This window comes from Stegodyphus dumicola, chromosome 5 (assembly GCF_044657685.1).
Source record: "Stegodyphus dumicola isolate Sdum_Otavi_A_Nest chromosome 5, ASM4465768v1".
Taxonomy (NCBI): Eukaryota; Metazoa; Arthropoda; class Arachnida; order Araneae; family Eresidae; genus Stegodyphus; species Stegodyphus dumicola.
In genome coordinates, this window is record NC_140772.1 from 120,958,393 (window position 1) to 120,974,454 (window position 16,062).

Below are 16,062 nucleotides of genomic sequence, written 5' to 3' on the forward strand. Positions count from 1 at the left end.
ACCCTCCCTTCAACTTTTTTTCTTTGTATCGTCGTATGATGATTCCAGTTTAAATCCTAAAACTATTTTAACAGAAACAGTTACGACTAGTCTGCTAGGTTCAGCATTAATAGGCAACAAATTCGTGACATAAAACACAAATTATATATCCAAAAACGAACAGTTAAATTAAAAATACAGAATGACAGAAGATAAAATTTGATATGATATTACTTTATCACAAATCATCTCCATGTAGGGATTTATGGGTTTATTTAATAAAAAAATGCTTTAATTATTCAAGATGTAGCTGTACATTTAAGTCAGTGGATCGCTTGCGCACGAGTCGTGCACCAAATAATTCCCTCAAACGATAATACTTTTTATTTTTCCAAGATGGCAAAATCTGACAAAAACTAGATATCTTGTAAGAGGTTCCTTTCCAGGCATTTAGAAAATTAAGAAAAAGGAATTCCAATAGCAAAATGGTTTGGAATGTTGTAACTAATCGACGGGCAAAACAAATTGGCGACATGTATAAATTAAGAAAAAGGGGTCGAAACTATAAGGTAACTGGTTTCTAAATACGCTAGTTTTCACATGGAAGTCAATGAAAACGGACTCTTACTCAAATGGGAGGGGAGGGGAAGAAAAGATAAAACAGAAGAAAATAAAGTAAAAATTAAAAAAATAAATGAATAAAAACATCTTTCTAATACTAATTTTATTTAACAGAATACTCCCCCCTCCCAAATTCTGATCATAATAAATATTTGCTGATATGTAATGCCAGTGCATTCATGACAAGACAATTTTGAGGGCACACACAAAATAAACTATGACTTAAAATTCTCAATAGATAACATAACAGGCATTCATTTCCTGATATGGATGCCCGGCACCTTGTTTAGCATCTACATGCTGCTGGAAGCAATTAAGTACAGAAATGCAAGGGAAGACGTGTGGCTAGTAAAAATGCATGCGGAAGGACTTAATGAAAGTCCATAGATTAAAAATGCAAACTATGGAGAAGCTATTTTTTCACAAAAAGAAACCATGAAACGTTTGCAGTTGACCTCCTTCTAGCCAATGAATCAACCAAGATGGAACCACTAGCCTTCCGTACTTTTAACCATCAATCAACTATAACGATCTGAAAAATTGACATTATATCATTGAGAATTAAAACTATGCATTTCACCCAGGAAAAATCACGTCTTTATGAAACTAATGAATCAGTAAGTACTCTAAAACAAAACGTTTTATATGAAGAAATTTCCATCTTACGTTAAGTAGGAAATGTATTTGTTTGCACGGCTGAGAAGTTTACTTAAATATTTTAGAAATTATTCTAATTTAAGCAGTTTAAAAATACTCACAGGCAGGGAAAAAAATTCTGAAGAAAATTCAATAAATTACTTAATTCATTTAGCGAAAAAAGGAATTTTTATGCGGTGGCAAACAAAATCACTGCGTATTTTTGTAAGAAAAACAGAATAATTCATACGTACCATTCTTATTTAATGGACCAACAACTGTCCTTTTTAATACAAAGTATTATAACGTGGAAAATTTGGCGGGAAAATAAATGCATCGCTTTGTTCCATTTACAGACAAAAAGTTTTCAATAATAATCATTTCTTTCCCCTTTTCTCTTTCCTCCACAAAATTTAATTTTTAGCACAGATATAAAGCTAAAATTCAGGTACTTAAAAATAATGCAAAGGCGGGGGTAGAAAAAAATCAATTATTTTGCCAATAAGAAGTATGCCACGAGGACAGCATGCTTTAGCAATAGAAAATTACACATCAGGGGATAAGTTCAGATACCATTCCAGTGTCTTAATCCAATTTACAGCAGCACTGGGATCTAACTGTCAACTTTCAGTTTTCGAGGTCTTTGTGAATGATAGCACGAACCCTTTTTTCCAACTATTATTGTTTACACGCAGCTAGGCTTCGGTATTAATAAGAAGCAATAAACATCATTAATGACCTTTGCTTTTGCGAAATTTTGGAACAGAAAGCTGTTTAAACAAATATTTATTCTAAAACAATTTATGGAATACAAAATGAAGAATATTTTAATAATCACCCTCTAGAAATGTAAATAATTCACTGCTCTTTACCCAAGAATTTCTTCTTAAAAACAGACAAATTTCGAGAAACTGTTAAAAAAATTGAACTCTTCTGAGAAATGGCCTGGCTGCTTTAGAGAAATTTTCATGGTTCCCTCCATCTGCAAAATGAATGCGAAACGGTTTTTCTTAAAAAGTCTCCATGATAGCATGCCTCTCCTTAGCCAGATAGTCTCGCGTATTTTACAATAATCCAAATAATACAATACAAATCCAATCTTCTAAGGTGTGAGACTACCCGGCCGAGCACTGTTGTGAATTTCCTTATGTGCTCTATCATACAGTTGTCTTTAAGACATCGACGGACAAATCATTCATAACTGATTGGTGAAGGAAAAACATCGGAGAGCTATCTTGCTAGGGATGGATAATTTCAAAAACGCAAAACGAAATCTTTCTAAGTGGACTTTCTAAGGTAAACCAACTTGTACTGAAATAGATGTATGGGGAGGAAAAGCACGAAAATGCCCATGATGCTCATATGTCCTGGGATTCAAATCCAAGTTGAACTACTATTGTTCAGACTAATCTTATAAATGCGGCTAATGGTTGACTAAAACATCCACGATGACCGAAATGAAGAATTATCGAGCGATATTCAGCGAGTAAAGAAAAGTGTAATTATAGGGAAACAATGGGCAGACCAAAGATTTTTGTCAACATTTATATATATTTTTTTTATTTTACTTTATTTATTTTTTATTCATAACAAAATTTTTTTAATTAAGTATTAAAAGTGCAGGTTGTTGCATAATTCTATTTGTTATTTTAGATTCAAATTTTGATTTCCGTTGCCATTCAAACATGTGTCTTCCACTGACTGCGAAAATCAAATAATTATTAGAATTAACATACATATACTCATGCATGCATTATTCCTAAAAACCAATAGAGTGAAGTAGAACATGGCATGAAAAAGGTCTACCATCGTTCTTATTGTTTCACTAAAATAGGTTCAATTTTAACAGAATGTATACCAATTTAAGAGAATTTGAAACCGAAGAATAATTATAAATTTTAAAATCAAATAAAAACTTTAAAAATAGTATTTTTAGCTTCTTGAGACTTTTTCGAAAATCAGCAAATGGTATAAAAATACCTATGACGTTTATGTGTTTGTTTTTACGAAAGGAATACCATTTAACCGCTCTTCAAAGTTCACGCAAGTTGCTTTCATTCCTCAGTGATTCCAGCTGTTGGTTTAAAAAAATTATTTTCGTATTCATTGTTGCTTCGAACTACCATTGATAACTAATTCCTGCGGTTTTATGTCAGTTCTTCCAAACATTACTTGGTTGTTATATTTGATTTACGTCGAATACCTCCTCGTTGGAATTCACAACGAGATTTAAATTATTGTGGGTGGAAGAAATTCTCTTTCCAACGGCAAAACCGGAATCGAAAACACGTAACGGAAGGATGTAACGTACGTTTCGTCCTTGAACGAAATTACTTTCTTTTTTCACTTAAAAGTCAATAATTCTGTTTGAAAACGCAATAACAGAAAATTAAATCAAACTGAAATGTAAAAACGGTAACGGTAATATAAATATACGCTATATGCTGAAATATTTCTCTTACGATTTTATTGCTTGACAAATTCGCATTAATTTTAGCGTAATTCAAAATTAACAATTTAAAAGCATGTTGATTCTCAATTCCCGGCATTTCTTGTATCTTTAGGCATTGATAATGTATTTGAATAGCCCAAAGATATCAATTTCCCTTTGGAACAACTGATTATCCCTTTATTTTGAAGTTTGTTTCCTGATTTTGAAACACTTTCCTTAACAGTAATGCAACTGGTAGTAGTAGAATAAGAAATCTGAGGAGGGGATAAAATTGAAACAGCAAATTTTGAAATGAATAATTGAAAGTTTGAGCTGAACAGCCTGTGTTTGAAATATTCACTAATAATAGCCTAGCATAATCAGGTCACTGGCGTACACATACGCAACAACAACAAACCAACAAAGAAATATAATAAAAAATTCACTTCACTCCGCAATCTTTGATTCCATTTCACGAAGTCGAAACTGCTGTGCTGACAGCGAAACTCCTGGGTTTATTCTTAACTCATAATTATCAGCCGGAAATTTGATTCTTTCGTTTAACGCTACTCTAGCATGCAATCAGTCCAGATCTTCCAGCCACCGTATTTCTTATCGAGCCATATGATCATCCACTTTCGTGGTTGTTTATTTAACTTTTCAATGGAAATTTCTGTCATGCGCTTTTTGGAAGGTACTAGAGATCATTTGAGAAAGAAAAATGATTTTTTTTTAAAGTGAAACTTTTTAGCTGTTTTACATGTGCTATGTGGACATCTTATAAAATAACTACAGTAATCAGAGTTAAAATATATTTTTAAAAAAATCTGAAAGGTATCGAATTTTAACGGTCACCCAAAAGGGTTTCTTAAGGCTTTTTATACTCTGGCTGAGCCCGCTACCAGTCTGCTATTACATCTACTCCTACTAACCCATTTTGTTTTTCCTTTGTATCTTTATTATTAGCATCATTTTTTACACACTAGCGCCATATAAAATTAAATAGCAAAATTACAAAACTTTTAAAAGCAGTATAGCAGTATAAGTTTAGAATTCCCGATGCAGCAAAGTGTTCGCATACATTTAATTATTTTTTGAAACAATTTCATTGAAAAGTGGAACAACGCAAAATGCCAAAACGAAATTAATAGTCCTTCTAGCCAAATTTTCCCTTTAGACTAAAAATAAAATCAAGAAGAGCACATGCAATAATTGAAAATGAGAACTCGGCTGCTGTACAGCATACAATACTTGCTTATTTTAACTATATACAGCTGCTTTGAAGGTGCGTACAAGTACGGTCATCAGTTTGGTTAAAGGACGTCGAAACTCCCTTATAAGATTGAATTTTCTAGGCAAACGGCGTAGAATTATTCACTGAAAATATTGCAATTAAAAATTAATTACATATTTTGTTTAAATTTAAATTCGGGACTAAAGAATCTTTGACCTTTTACCTGCCCTTCCATTTTTACTTTTGTACGAAATAAAGGAAGCATTGTAATCGAGAAAAATTTCGGGTATCATATTTCAATTAAAATATTCATTCTGACCGTTCTCAAATACATTTGAACGATGCTTTTGCGTGACATCTCTACGTAGCACAGAATAAAGGACTCCCCCATTTTTTTACGGATTGTAAAATGGATTTAAAATTGATTCAAAAGAGATTTTTCCGTGATGTCTGTACTTACGTATGTATGTATCTCGCATAACTCAAAAGCGAATAGCCTTAGAACATTGAGATTTGTTTTATTTGGGACTGTTATGACATAAAGTTGTGCAACACCCTTTTTGTTTGCAATCGGCGCACAAAAACGTGTATATACTCTGTTATTCGGCTCGGTTAGTTCAGTTTTTTTATTCTTATATGTTGGTAAATCGTTCATTTTTTGCAAGTGATTCAATTACGTTGTTCTTATGTCCAGGTTTAGGCTTTTATGCCTTCAGTTAATGTGCATGCAATAATTGTAGGATTATCAACAATTTAAAATTTACGCAGTGCTAAGCCTAACGAGTCCGCAATTCGTTTACATTTGAAGCTTAGTAGTAGAATAGTGGATTAATCAAACGGATTCGAATTTAAATCAATAATTTACAGCTGACAGATTTTGAATACAGAAGGTTCCACGAAAACTGAATCCATCTTACAACGACAATTTAAAAAAAATTGTTTACTTAATTTTACATCATCTCCATCTAGTTAAGCAACGTGTTTTGAGTAAGATTAAACAAGCTGCTTGAATGTTTTGATTTTTGACAAAGAAAGATCTCTCTAAATTTCTTTGCAAATGTATAAAACTTTCCTACGAAACCAATGCAAATTTCCATTTAAATTTGATGTAATATGAATCTAGTTTTTAAATTTTTAGGTAATATTTTGAAATACTATTCGTTAAGAATAATTAATTCAAGTCTCAATACGATTTTTTTAGCTACGATACTTTTCTGTTTAATAATTAAATGTAATTAACACAAAAATTTATAAATATCTCCAAATAGAACTTAAAATGCATATAAATATGTTTTAACCTAATTTCATTTATGAATCCTCATTACGTTCATTTAAATTGCAGACAATCATAAAAAAGCCGAATTCCTCTTCACGGAATTTTACATCTATGCGTTTAACGGTGCACAGTTTACATGCAATCGAATATTTTAGACAAAATTCCAAAATTTTCAATTGTGTGTAAATTTTATTGCCTTCCGCCTGCAGATCGTACTTTAACATAACATCAGCAGTTAACAATTTCGTCACGATTTTGAATACGTAATTTATACCCCACTCTTTGCTTATATTAAATGAAATGTTTCCTAATTCCATAATACATAAATAATTTTCTCGTGATTATTCGTGAGTCTTTATATGATCACACGTGATTTGCGGAATTGTGAACATTTTTTTAGTAGAAATTATAGAGTCGATTGAAATTCTCTATACAGTAATAGCTGAAAGAATGATTTAATTGGTCACGAAACTTGAAATAAACCACGAAATATAGAAATGAATGCATAAAACTAGAAATTGCTTTGATGGGATATTAAAGAATAAGAGCGTTTGATTCAAAACAGAAACAATAAAAAAATGAACACCTGGCTAGAAATACAGCCATTCATCAACAAGAATTGAGGAAATGCTTTCTTCTAATTCTGTTTCTTTTTCAGAGATGGTCTATGAGAAAATTCCCCTCCCCTCCACAAATTTAATTTAGTCAGGATTATTTAAGAGCTGCTTCGTTTTAAAATATTTTTAAGTGATTATCAGTTTTTTTCATAGCTTTTCATATCTACGAACTGGCGCTTAATGCTGGTTACAGTAATTTATTTTTTAAATCATTCAAGTATAATAATTTTTAATATGGTAAACTTAACCGTAAATATCCAAACTTCGGAGGAAAGAAATTGAAGCTTAGTTAGGGAGGAAATATGCAAAATAGTATAAAAAAATTACATTTACATAAATGGAACTGCATTGACATTTAATTAAGGGGGGTTGTTAAATAAAACACACATTGATTATATACTTAACAAATAAACAAATGGAAGGGTAATACTGAAATAAAATCTTGGAACATTTTGAAAATTTAAAGTAAATAGCAATACATTATTGGTCACTAAAACAAGTTGAAGATTCTGACTTATAAAACATAAATTAAATCAGTAGTCTCAAACTGGCGGCCCCTGAAGCAATTTTATGCAGCCCGTGAAGACATTTCAATATGCATTTATCGCAAATACGGTGCTGCAAAGATTTCAAGATTGTAATTACTTAAATTCCGAGTTTATATTATTTTCAGTTCTATTAAAAACGAAATGAATAACTCACCGAAACATCTATAAACGGAGCTAATTAATTTACATTATGATATAAATTTTATTAATGATTTCAAGATACTTATTTTCTTTAACTTTTACTCGTACTTTCCAAAAAAGGTACATTCTTAGTTATGATTTTTCGCGCTAAGAACAATTGTTTTGTTTTGGAATGCATTTATATGTCAACAGCTCTCCCTCTCTCTCTCTCTCTTTTTTTTTTTAAATCTAAAAATAACAAAAGAACCTGATTGACCGATGAGCATCTGCAATCTGTGAAGATAGTTCTAGAAATTTCTTTCCAAGACTACAAACTTTTCAAAATCGAAAAACCATCAAGTAGTAAGTTGCAGTAAGAAATAAGGAAGCTTTTAAGTATTGACATAAAAATACACGTATTTTTAATTATGTTTCGAATAAAAATTTAATAAAAAAACAGACTAAATTGTTAATATTCATTTTCACGTTCGGTCTCATTTAGTAATTCTCTGGAAACTTAGAAAATTTTCATACCTTGTTTGTTTTTAGATTAAAGACACTTATTTAAGTGATTGAGCGAATTTTAAAATTAAGCGAAATTAAAATTTAGTTATAAGATATATTTTATTTAGTTTTTTTTCATTTCAAAATTTTTCACTTGGATTAAGAAAAGAGTTCTTGCCAATCAGCTGCTTTCAGATCGTGCATTCGGCTCACATGCAATTTAAGACCACTGAATTAAATAACATCTAGTATCTTATCTCTGCCTTTGCGAGATAGAAGTTTCGGATTCCTTTTCGATTTGTCACATTTTTTAACTGTTCGTATTGCTTTAACATTCATTCATTGTATTCAGTTTAACTTTTTGTAACTATACAAATTCTAATTTATACTTAATGCACATTTTTATAGCAGCATATGAAGATGCAATAAAACACTGGTGCAGACTTTGCGAGACCTCAGCAATTTTTTTTTTTTTTTTATTTATTTCGAAGATTCCAATCCCCATATAAACAAAATAAGGCGTTAAAATATATAATTATGTACGAGATATTCATTTTAAATTAGCATTTTTCACTCAAATTTAGTAATTAAAATAATCAAAAGTTTCATAAATGTATCAAAAGTTTAAACAGTACATAAGGTATACTGGAACAAAACGTAAACACAATTTAAATTTCATTGAGTCCATATTAAACTCATATTTTAGATTTTATTTTTCCCCTGGCAAACATTTTTTTTTAATCTTTCGAAGCCATTAAAAATATGCATACGTGGTCACCCACGGCTTTCCACAACAAAGACATGACATCAAATCATAACGAATCTACAGAAACAACTTAAATACTCTCTAACATAATTTAATGTATATATTAATAAAACACATTAGTTTTACTTACATGTTTTGAATATAATTTGGCCCGTATGAGGACTACTCTTCTTTGTGAAGGCAGAAAACTTGATCTTCCAACACTTCCATCGACATCAGTACCTTTATAGTAATGCGAATAAAGTTTTTCGTGCCGAAAGTTAATTATCACGTAATAAATGGGCGATTTTTTCGCAGACATCGATTTGGCTGAAGTAGTCATAGTTTGGTTTGGAAAGTTATTTTGTCAACTATCGAGTGTCACTTTCAATACTTTATGGCACAACAGAAAAAAGTCCCGGAAATTCAATTTTTCATGATCTCCATATTCGCCGTCGAATGAAGTTCATTGTCAAAAGAATTGGAGAAAAAATGAAACTTGATGATTTTGTATAATATTTATGCTATTCATTTTATGAACAGTTTAACAACTGTACATGAAAATAACCAAATTAATAAACTTAAACAAAAATCTCATTTAGCAGTTCAAACGAATAATTCAAATATTCGTTTCAAATATAATTCATCAAAGTTTTTTTAATAACTGTGATGGAATTTTTAATTAAAATCTTCGGTATCCTTTAACATATTCTTAAACTTTTATAAATTTCACGGGTTATTCTTGGTCAAGTCAGACAGAAGAAACACTGAAAATACTCGCGCCGGCTAACGCACATGTTCTGATGTTTTCTTTCATTGCAAGGGAAGATCGGAGACTATTGAACGGTGCCTCCCGCTACTTCGGGTTACAGGAAAAGCGTTATTAAAGAAGGTCGCCAAACTGCGCCAAAAGATTCGTTATGTTGGTTTTGTCTCCTAGAGTCAGAGTGGAAAGTTATTTCCAACTTATTTTTTCAATCGTTTTTCTAAGAAATCTTATCTTCTTTCTTTCTTTCTTTTATTTTAATTTTTAGTACATTTTTCATTACAGAGACTACTCATTAAAAAAGTACTTTCATACAAACTACAATCTAATTTTTTGAGATTCAGTTTAAAACCTGGAGGGTATAAAATATTGATATCCTTGCATTTTCAATTATGTGAATCCTATCAAAACTCGAAGACGATTTTTTAATTGTTTATTTCCTTCAGTGAGAAATGCACACGTTACTTTCCTATCAGAAATATCATCTTAGACAGGAACCATGTTACCATATGGTTAATTGGAAAGAAACTGGTTTTTATTAATTACAGGCAGTTATGCGTTACACGTGAAGGATGCGCTTCTAAACAATCTGTGATGAACGGAACCAGCATTAATCTGAAATGATTTTGTTACGGAAATAAACGTTAATCATCATAACTCTTATCGAGATATCAACTGCAAAATTGTTCATATACTGGACTTAGCATGCATCGTGCTTTAATCTGAAAACTATACTATCATAGCTATAAAATAATTAGAATTTTTTTCATGCTTATTCTTCTCGCAGTTATTAGAATTTAAACTAATCAAATGGAGTTTATACATATCAACGTAATAAGAAGAATATGCAACTAGGATTGAGAGCTATTTAAGATGAATTATAAGTCTGAATATAGATTTAATTTCGAACAAAAGGTTTTAAAATCAGGAGGAATTTACGGGAAAAAATCTCTTATGAATATACCTTGAAGGAAGTGTATTGTTTCCATTTAACATATAAAATCCAGTCCTGGCAAAAAAATAAAAAATAAAAATAAAATCTGCAAGAAAGATCATGCGTCAGAGACTGACGGATGAAAAGAGTGGAGAGAATCTAGAAGCATTCACTGCCAAGAGTTGTCACTGCAAAAGGTTTAAGACCTTTATTTCTCATGCATTTTCTCGCGTAACTCAGAGTTGTAACCCAGAGTGTTGCCATTCGGCAAAGCATAAGAATTTTAATTATCCTTCAGATATAATCTTGTTGCTACAGGTATTTAATAATGAGCGATTTAAAAGAAATAAACATATTTATTAATAATTTTAAGCTTTGCTCTTTTAGAACTACATTTAATTGATAAAAATTTTAAGATATTTAATTGTTAATAGATCCAATTGATAATTTAACGAAATCTGAAGTTTTATTGTAATCAATAAAAGGTGAGAGTTACCTCTGTTATCACGAAACATGAGACTTTTAATTTATCTTCCATACATCCTCACATGTACCCCTTTCTCAGAAAGTTTGCCATTCCTGATAAGCATAGGATCTTTAACTTCAATCTTTCATAGTTCAGATTTAATAAGTCCGTCAATGCTTAACAAACTGAGCGTTAAAAAAGGGGTATTATTTACTATGCGAAACAAAACATCTAAGATTTATCTATCACCGGCAAGGTGTAAGAGCTTTCATTTATCTTTTAAATTAATTATTTTGTTATTAACAAACTGAACGTTTTAAAACAATACACACACCTCATAACTTAAATAATTTTTCTTTCTTAATAGCGTACTTAATTAATATAAATTAAAGTTAATTTATGATACATTCAACTGAAAATTTTATAAACATTGGCGACTTGTTGAAAATAATAAAAGATGTTTCTAATGCCGTATGTTTCGTAACTGACACAAAATTATTACTTTTTTTTTATTTTATGGTGTTTTGTATAATTTGTCTTTTAAATATTTTTTAACTTTTTGAAATTTTTAATGTCTTTTCTTTGAGGCAGCAGAATGCAATTTTGGGATTACTAGAGAATGCACTCTTGGGACCGATAAAAAAGTTAGATTGCAGTTTCCTTCTATCTCCCCCTTGTTTTAAACTTATTTGTTTATTTACTCCTTATTATTATCTTTTAGAAAAATTGTCTTAGAAAACACGAAATTTGATGAAACACACATTAAGAAATATTCTCAGAACAAGACGACGATATACAAGAAATACAATTTAATCACCGCTGGCGATATTAATTCTAAACTGGCACTCCTATTACTTCTCTTAAGCCAATCACAAGTCATGTTGACAACTAAGCCACGTGAGATGTAGTTGCCTAGCAACGGAGATCGCTTTATTTTAAAGCCAACCGAGAGCAGCTGTTTTGTACTCCCGCATGGCGGCATTTATTTTATGCAATTTTTCCTTTCTTTACAATGTTGATCTGTAGAATTTCGAAAAAAGTCTGCTTATAATGTGTATATATAGATTTAAGACATTTTCTGCAGCATCTGAAGTTATTTTTAAAATTATCCGGTAACACTCGGTTTTAAAATAATGAGATTAGTAAATCGTTTTTACACATTTTATGTTTCCCATTTACTCAAATGAATTAATGTACTGTATTTTCCAATTTTAAATATTCTGATTTCTGACATCTTTCTTTTGCAACACCTTCACCTGGAATCGAACCGAGAGAAATACCTTATAAGCTCTTCATAAATAATTAGAATGTCTATGCAAAATAATTTCGGTTAATTTAAAGCGCATAAAAAGATACACCGGAAAAATATAAATTAAAAGTTAGAAAACACATAACCATTCAAAAGACGAAAAGACTAAAAGTAACGTGACAGACATTGAGAAAGGATACTGCATATTATTTTTAAAAGAACAAAACATGCTATTTTACAGGGGACAATATTGTGATTGTTAAGCTATAACCCACCTCCACAAAATATTAAAAAAAAAGCACTAGATAATAGTCATGCATGAATTAAACTTGAATACGTACATGAATATGTCTTAATGACAATATAAATAATATTACATAAGGAAAAATCAATTATTACTTCTGTAAAAGGAAAAAAAAAAATATTAAACGAACAAGGAAACTCAAGTAGGATTTACTTACAGGGTAAGTAAAAAAAAACCTCCTTTGAAATTATGACTTTGATAACGATAATGAAAGAACCAGCATAATAAATAAATAAATAAACAGATGTAAATTAATCAAAAATAAGAGAAGAAAACTATACCGATATACGTAATATAGGGTGTTAGAAATATCTTTTATTAATTACAGGTTGTGGCATTTAACGTTATCCATTTTCAAAGAAGGATAACACATTTACGCCACTAAGTAATAAATATAGCACTGTTGGGCAAGTCAATGTCATGGATTCCCCAAACAAGCCTCATTTCTCTAATACGATACCTTGAAAATGTTCTCCATGATAATAAAAGCATTGCTACTGTTTTCCAGATACAATAGAAACTCTTGATGAATTCGAAAACTCTTGACGAACTGCCTTTTTAAAACTATTAATATCGGGTAGTACAGCTGAAAAATTTGAGCTCTAAAATCCTTTCATAAAAAATCTGATGTGTGCACCACGTGACTTCCTTGTACGGAATATTAAATTATACGCATTTTTTCTTCATTTCATTTAAACTTATTGGATTGAATTAAATCTACTTCGTCGATAGCGCATAAACCACAATAGAATAAATGCATTCTTTAAAATTCACTATATTTGTTTACCAGTAAATCTACTTCGTCCATAGCGCATAAACCACAACAGAATAAGTGCACTCTTTAAAATTCACTATATTTGTTTATCACAGAGACACTCTGGCGCTAGGCTTACTTAACAGAGCTACATTTCAATCATTTTTTAACTCAGAATGCACGAAATTCATATCATCTTAAGAATTATCTAACCGCTGCCACATGTACTATTCAAATGCTATAATAAATACAAAACGATGTATAAAAGAAATTAAGCAAAGAACAACAACAAAAAAAGAAACAGTTTTTCACAGACGATTCAGTATTTCTCATTCAATTAATTCAGTTCTCACTTCGCCACAAGGCAAAAATACATAAAAACTCAAAATCTCTGTATTGAAAATTATGAAGTAAATCTTAAACACTTATTTCCTTGAATTAATTCCAGAATGGATAAGGCGTGATTTAATTCGCAATAATAAAAGAAGGCGTTATCTTTGTTATTGCGAAGTTTACTTTCTCTAGATTGGCAACAAATCTATTATTCTGTTGTTTCAAATGTAAACAAGCAATGGCCGACACGGCAAAAATTATTAGGCTTAGCGACACTTAAACAACTTTTAAATTGTTGATAGTTCTAGATTTACTAAACGCATAAAAACCTTAACCGGAACAGAAGAACAGCATAATTCAATCATTTTTAAAGCAAAAAATGCACAATTTACAAATATATAAGAATAAAGAAACTGAGATCACTGAGCCGAGTAACAGAGTGGATACATATATAAATATATTTATATACTTTTGGTGCAACCAAACCGATTAACAGAAACCAAACCAAAATACAGAGGTGCACATCTACAAGTTATAGTAATCCTATATACAAAATTTCAACGTTCTAAGGCTACTCGTTTTTGAGTTATGCGAGATACATACGTACGTACGTACGCAGAGACGCCACGAAAAATTCTCTTTAGAATTCATTTTAAATTAGTTTTACAATTTTTTGGGGGGAAAAGAGTCCTTTATGCTGTCCTTACGTACAGATGTCAAGCAAAAACATCGTTAAATTGCATTCGATAGCGGTGAAAATGGATATTTGCATTGAAATATGATGCCTGAAACTTTTCGCGATTACAATACTTCCTTTTTACTTCGTACAAGGAAGTAAAAAGAGTCTTTTGAACTTCTCCAGCGATTTCTTCTTCGGTTTGATGACAATCCATTAGTTCTTACTTAATTCCCCGACCTTATAGTAGATTTTTTAAGAGAGATTTGAAAGCTCAAGTTTTACTGTACCACTCTACTAGAGCAATTTGTTACATTTTTTAATCTTTTCGTAGTAGCAATAACATATACGTGAGATTGAAATATGTTCCTGAAAATTTCTGAAAACGGGATTCTACGGAATGTAATTTGATACCATTGTTTTGTACATAGGAAAATCTAAGCGAAAATTTTGATAGCTGGTGTAAGTGAAAGGTTCTCAACAATGTATAAGAAATAAAAAAAATGTAATAATAATTTTTAGAATTGAATAACTAAAAACTCACGATTATTAATTATAAAATTATATTATGCTATATTAATTATATTATACTATACTAATTATAAAATTATGCAAAAATAGAAAGTATATTATAAATGTTATATGTATAAAAATAAATCATAACTGCCTGGTTAAAAATCTTTTAATTCCATTTCTGCTCACATAATTAAAATGTATTTAATCAAGTACATGTTTATTTAAATATATGTTAATCAAATATAAACTTTATACGCATTTAGTTTAAATACCAATTAAATAAGTTCGAATGAAATAATAAATAATATCAAATAATATATACATATATTTTGTTAAACACAAGTACACGTTGTTTAATAAATATCTAGGGAAATGATTACAAATTATATTTAAAAATATTTAAACTGAGATGCATATTATCAGGGCCGGCTATACTATTAAGTGAATCTAGTAACCTGATCGGCTAGGGGCATGGAATTACTCAAACGTGGGAGAGAATAGTTAAACCACTTTGGTTTCTAAATGTTTAGCTGCCTAACTGTTGCTTAATTTTAGCATTAAATAAATGCTATTTAAATATTAAATATAAAAATTTAATGAAACTTCGCATGGCAATTACCTCCGCACTGCGACTACCTCTAACGACCATTAGTATTTCAAAGAACATAATTAAATTACAGCATTGAAAATCTGAATGCTTTCAGATTAAGAATATCACCTACAGTAATATTTTTAAGGCAACTACGTTCACAGAGGACCGAAATTGTCTGGAATCCTTAAGAGATTTCCGTGAAATCTTAAGAACCGGCGCTAGGCATTTTGCCGCCCGGTGCAAACTCTCAGAGTTTTAAGTTCTGCCTTCCGGTTTCAACCTGAAATATTAAAGTTTTACATGATGCAGCTCAACAAAAATATGCTAAAATTGATGAAATAAAATATTTATACATGCAACAGGATCCTCTATGAACAACAGGATACAACAGGATCCTCTATGAAACGATAAAGAAATGTAAGTATGAAAAAAAATATATAAATAAACTCCAAGCCATTATCAAAATATCAATTGGTATTTCAAAATAAAATACTAATTATAACTGTATATAAAGAAACACAGAATACATAACAGAGACCGGCAACACGGAAAGGCCGCCCAGTAGGAGAAAGGTGAGAACGATCCACACCTGTACAGTGGATTCCTTTCTGAGTGGATCTCGTGGCGGAGTGCACTATGCCCTGTGATGGATGTTGTGCTAGAACAGTAGTGCGACAAAGCAAAACTAGGTGATCCATAGGCGAAGTTCTGGTGCTTCGTCCTGGTGGTGCGTCATCCACTTTTACCTGCCCCTAAAAGTT

The 16,062-nt window shown here is 30.7% G+C and overlaps 1 protein-coding gene across 5 annotated transcripts in view; it reads right to left on the reverse strand.

The window, feature by feature from the left end:
* LOC118198326 (BTB/POZ domain-containing protein 2-like) overlaps positions 1–16,062 on the reverse strand; it is a 218,112-nt gene that overhangs the window by 49,384 nt on the left and 152,666 nt on the right. Inside the window, exon 1 of one of the 5 annotated variants that reach the window (XM_035369979.2) lies at positions 8,863–9,535. The exons of the other annotated variants lie outside the window; for them this stretch is intronic. Within the exon in view, the coding sequence (XP_035225870.1) occupies positions 8,863–9,054 (192 nt within the window). The 5' untranslated portion in view covers positions 9,055–9,535. Of the gene's footprint in view, positions 1–8,862; positions 9,536–16,062 lie in introns of those variants that run through there. 5 annotated transcript variants of the gene reach the window in all.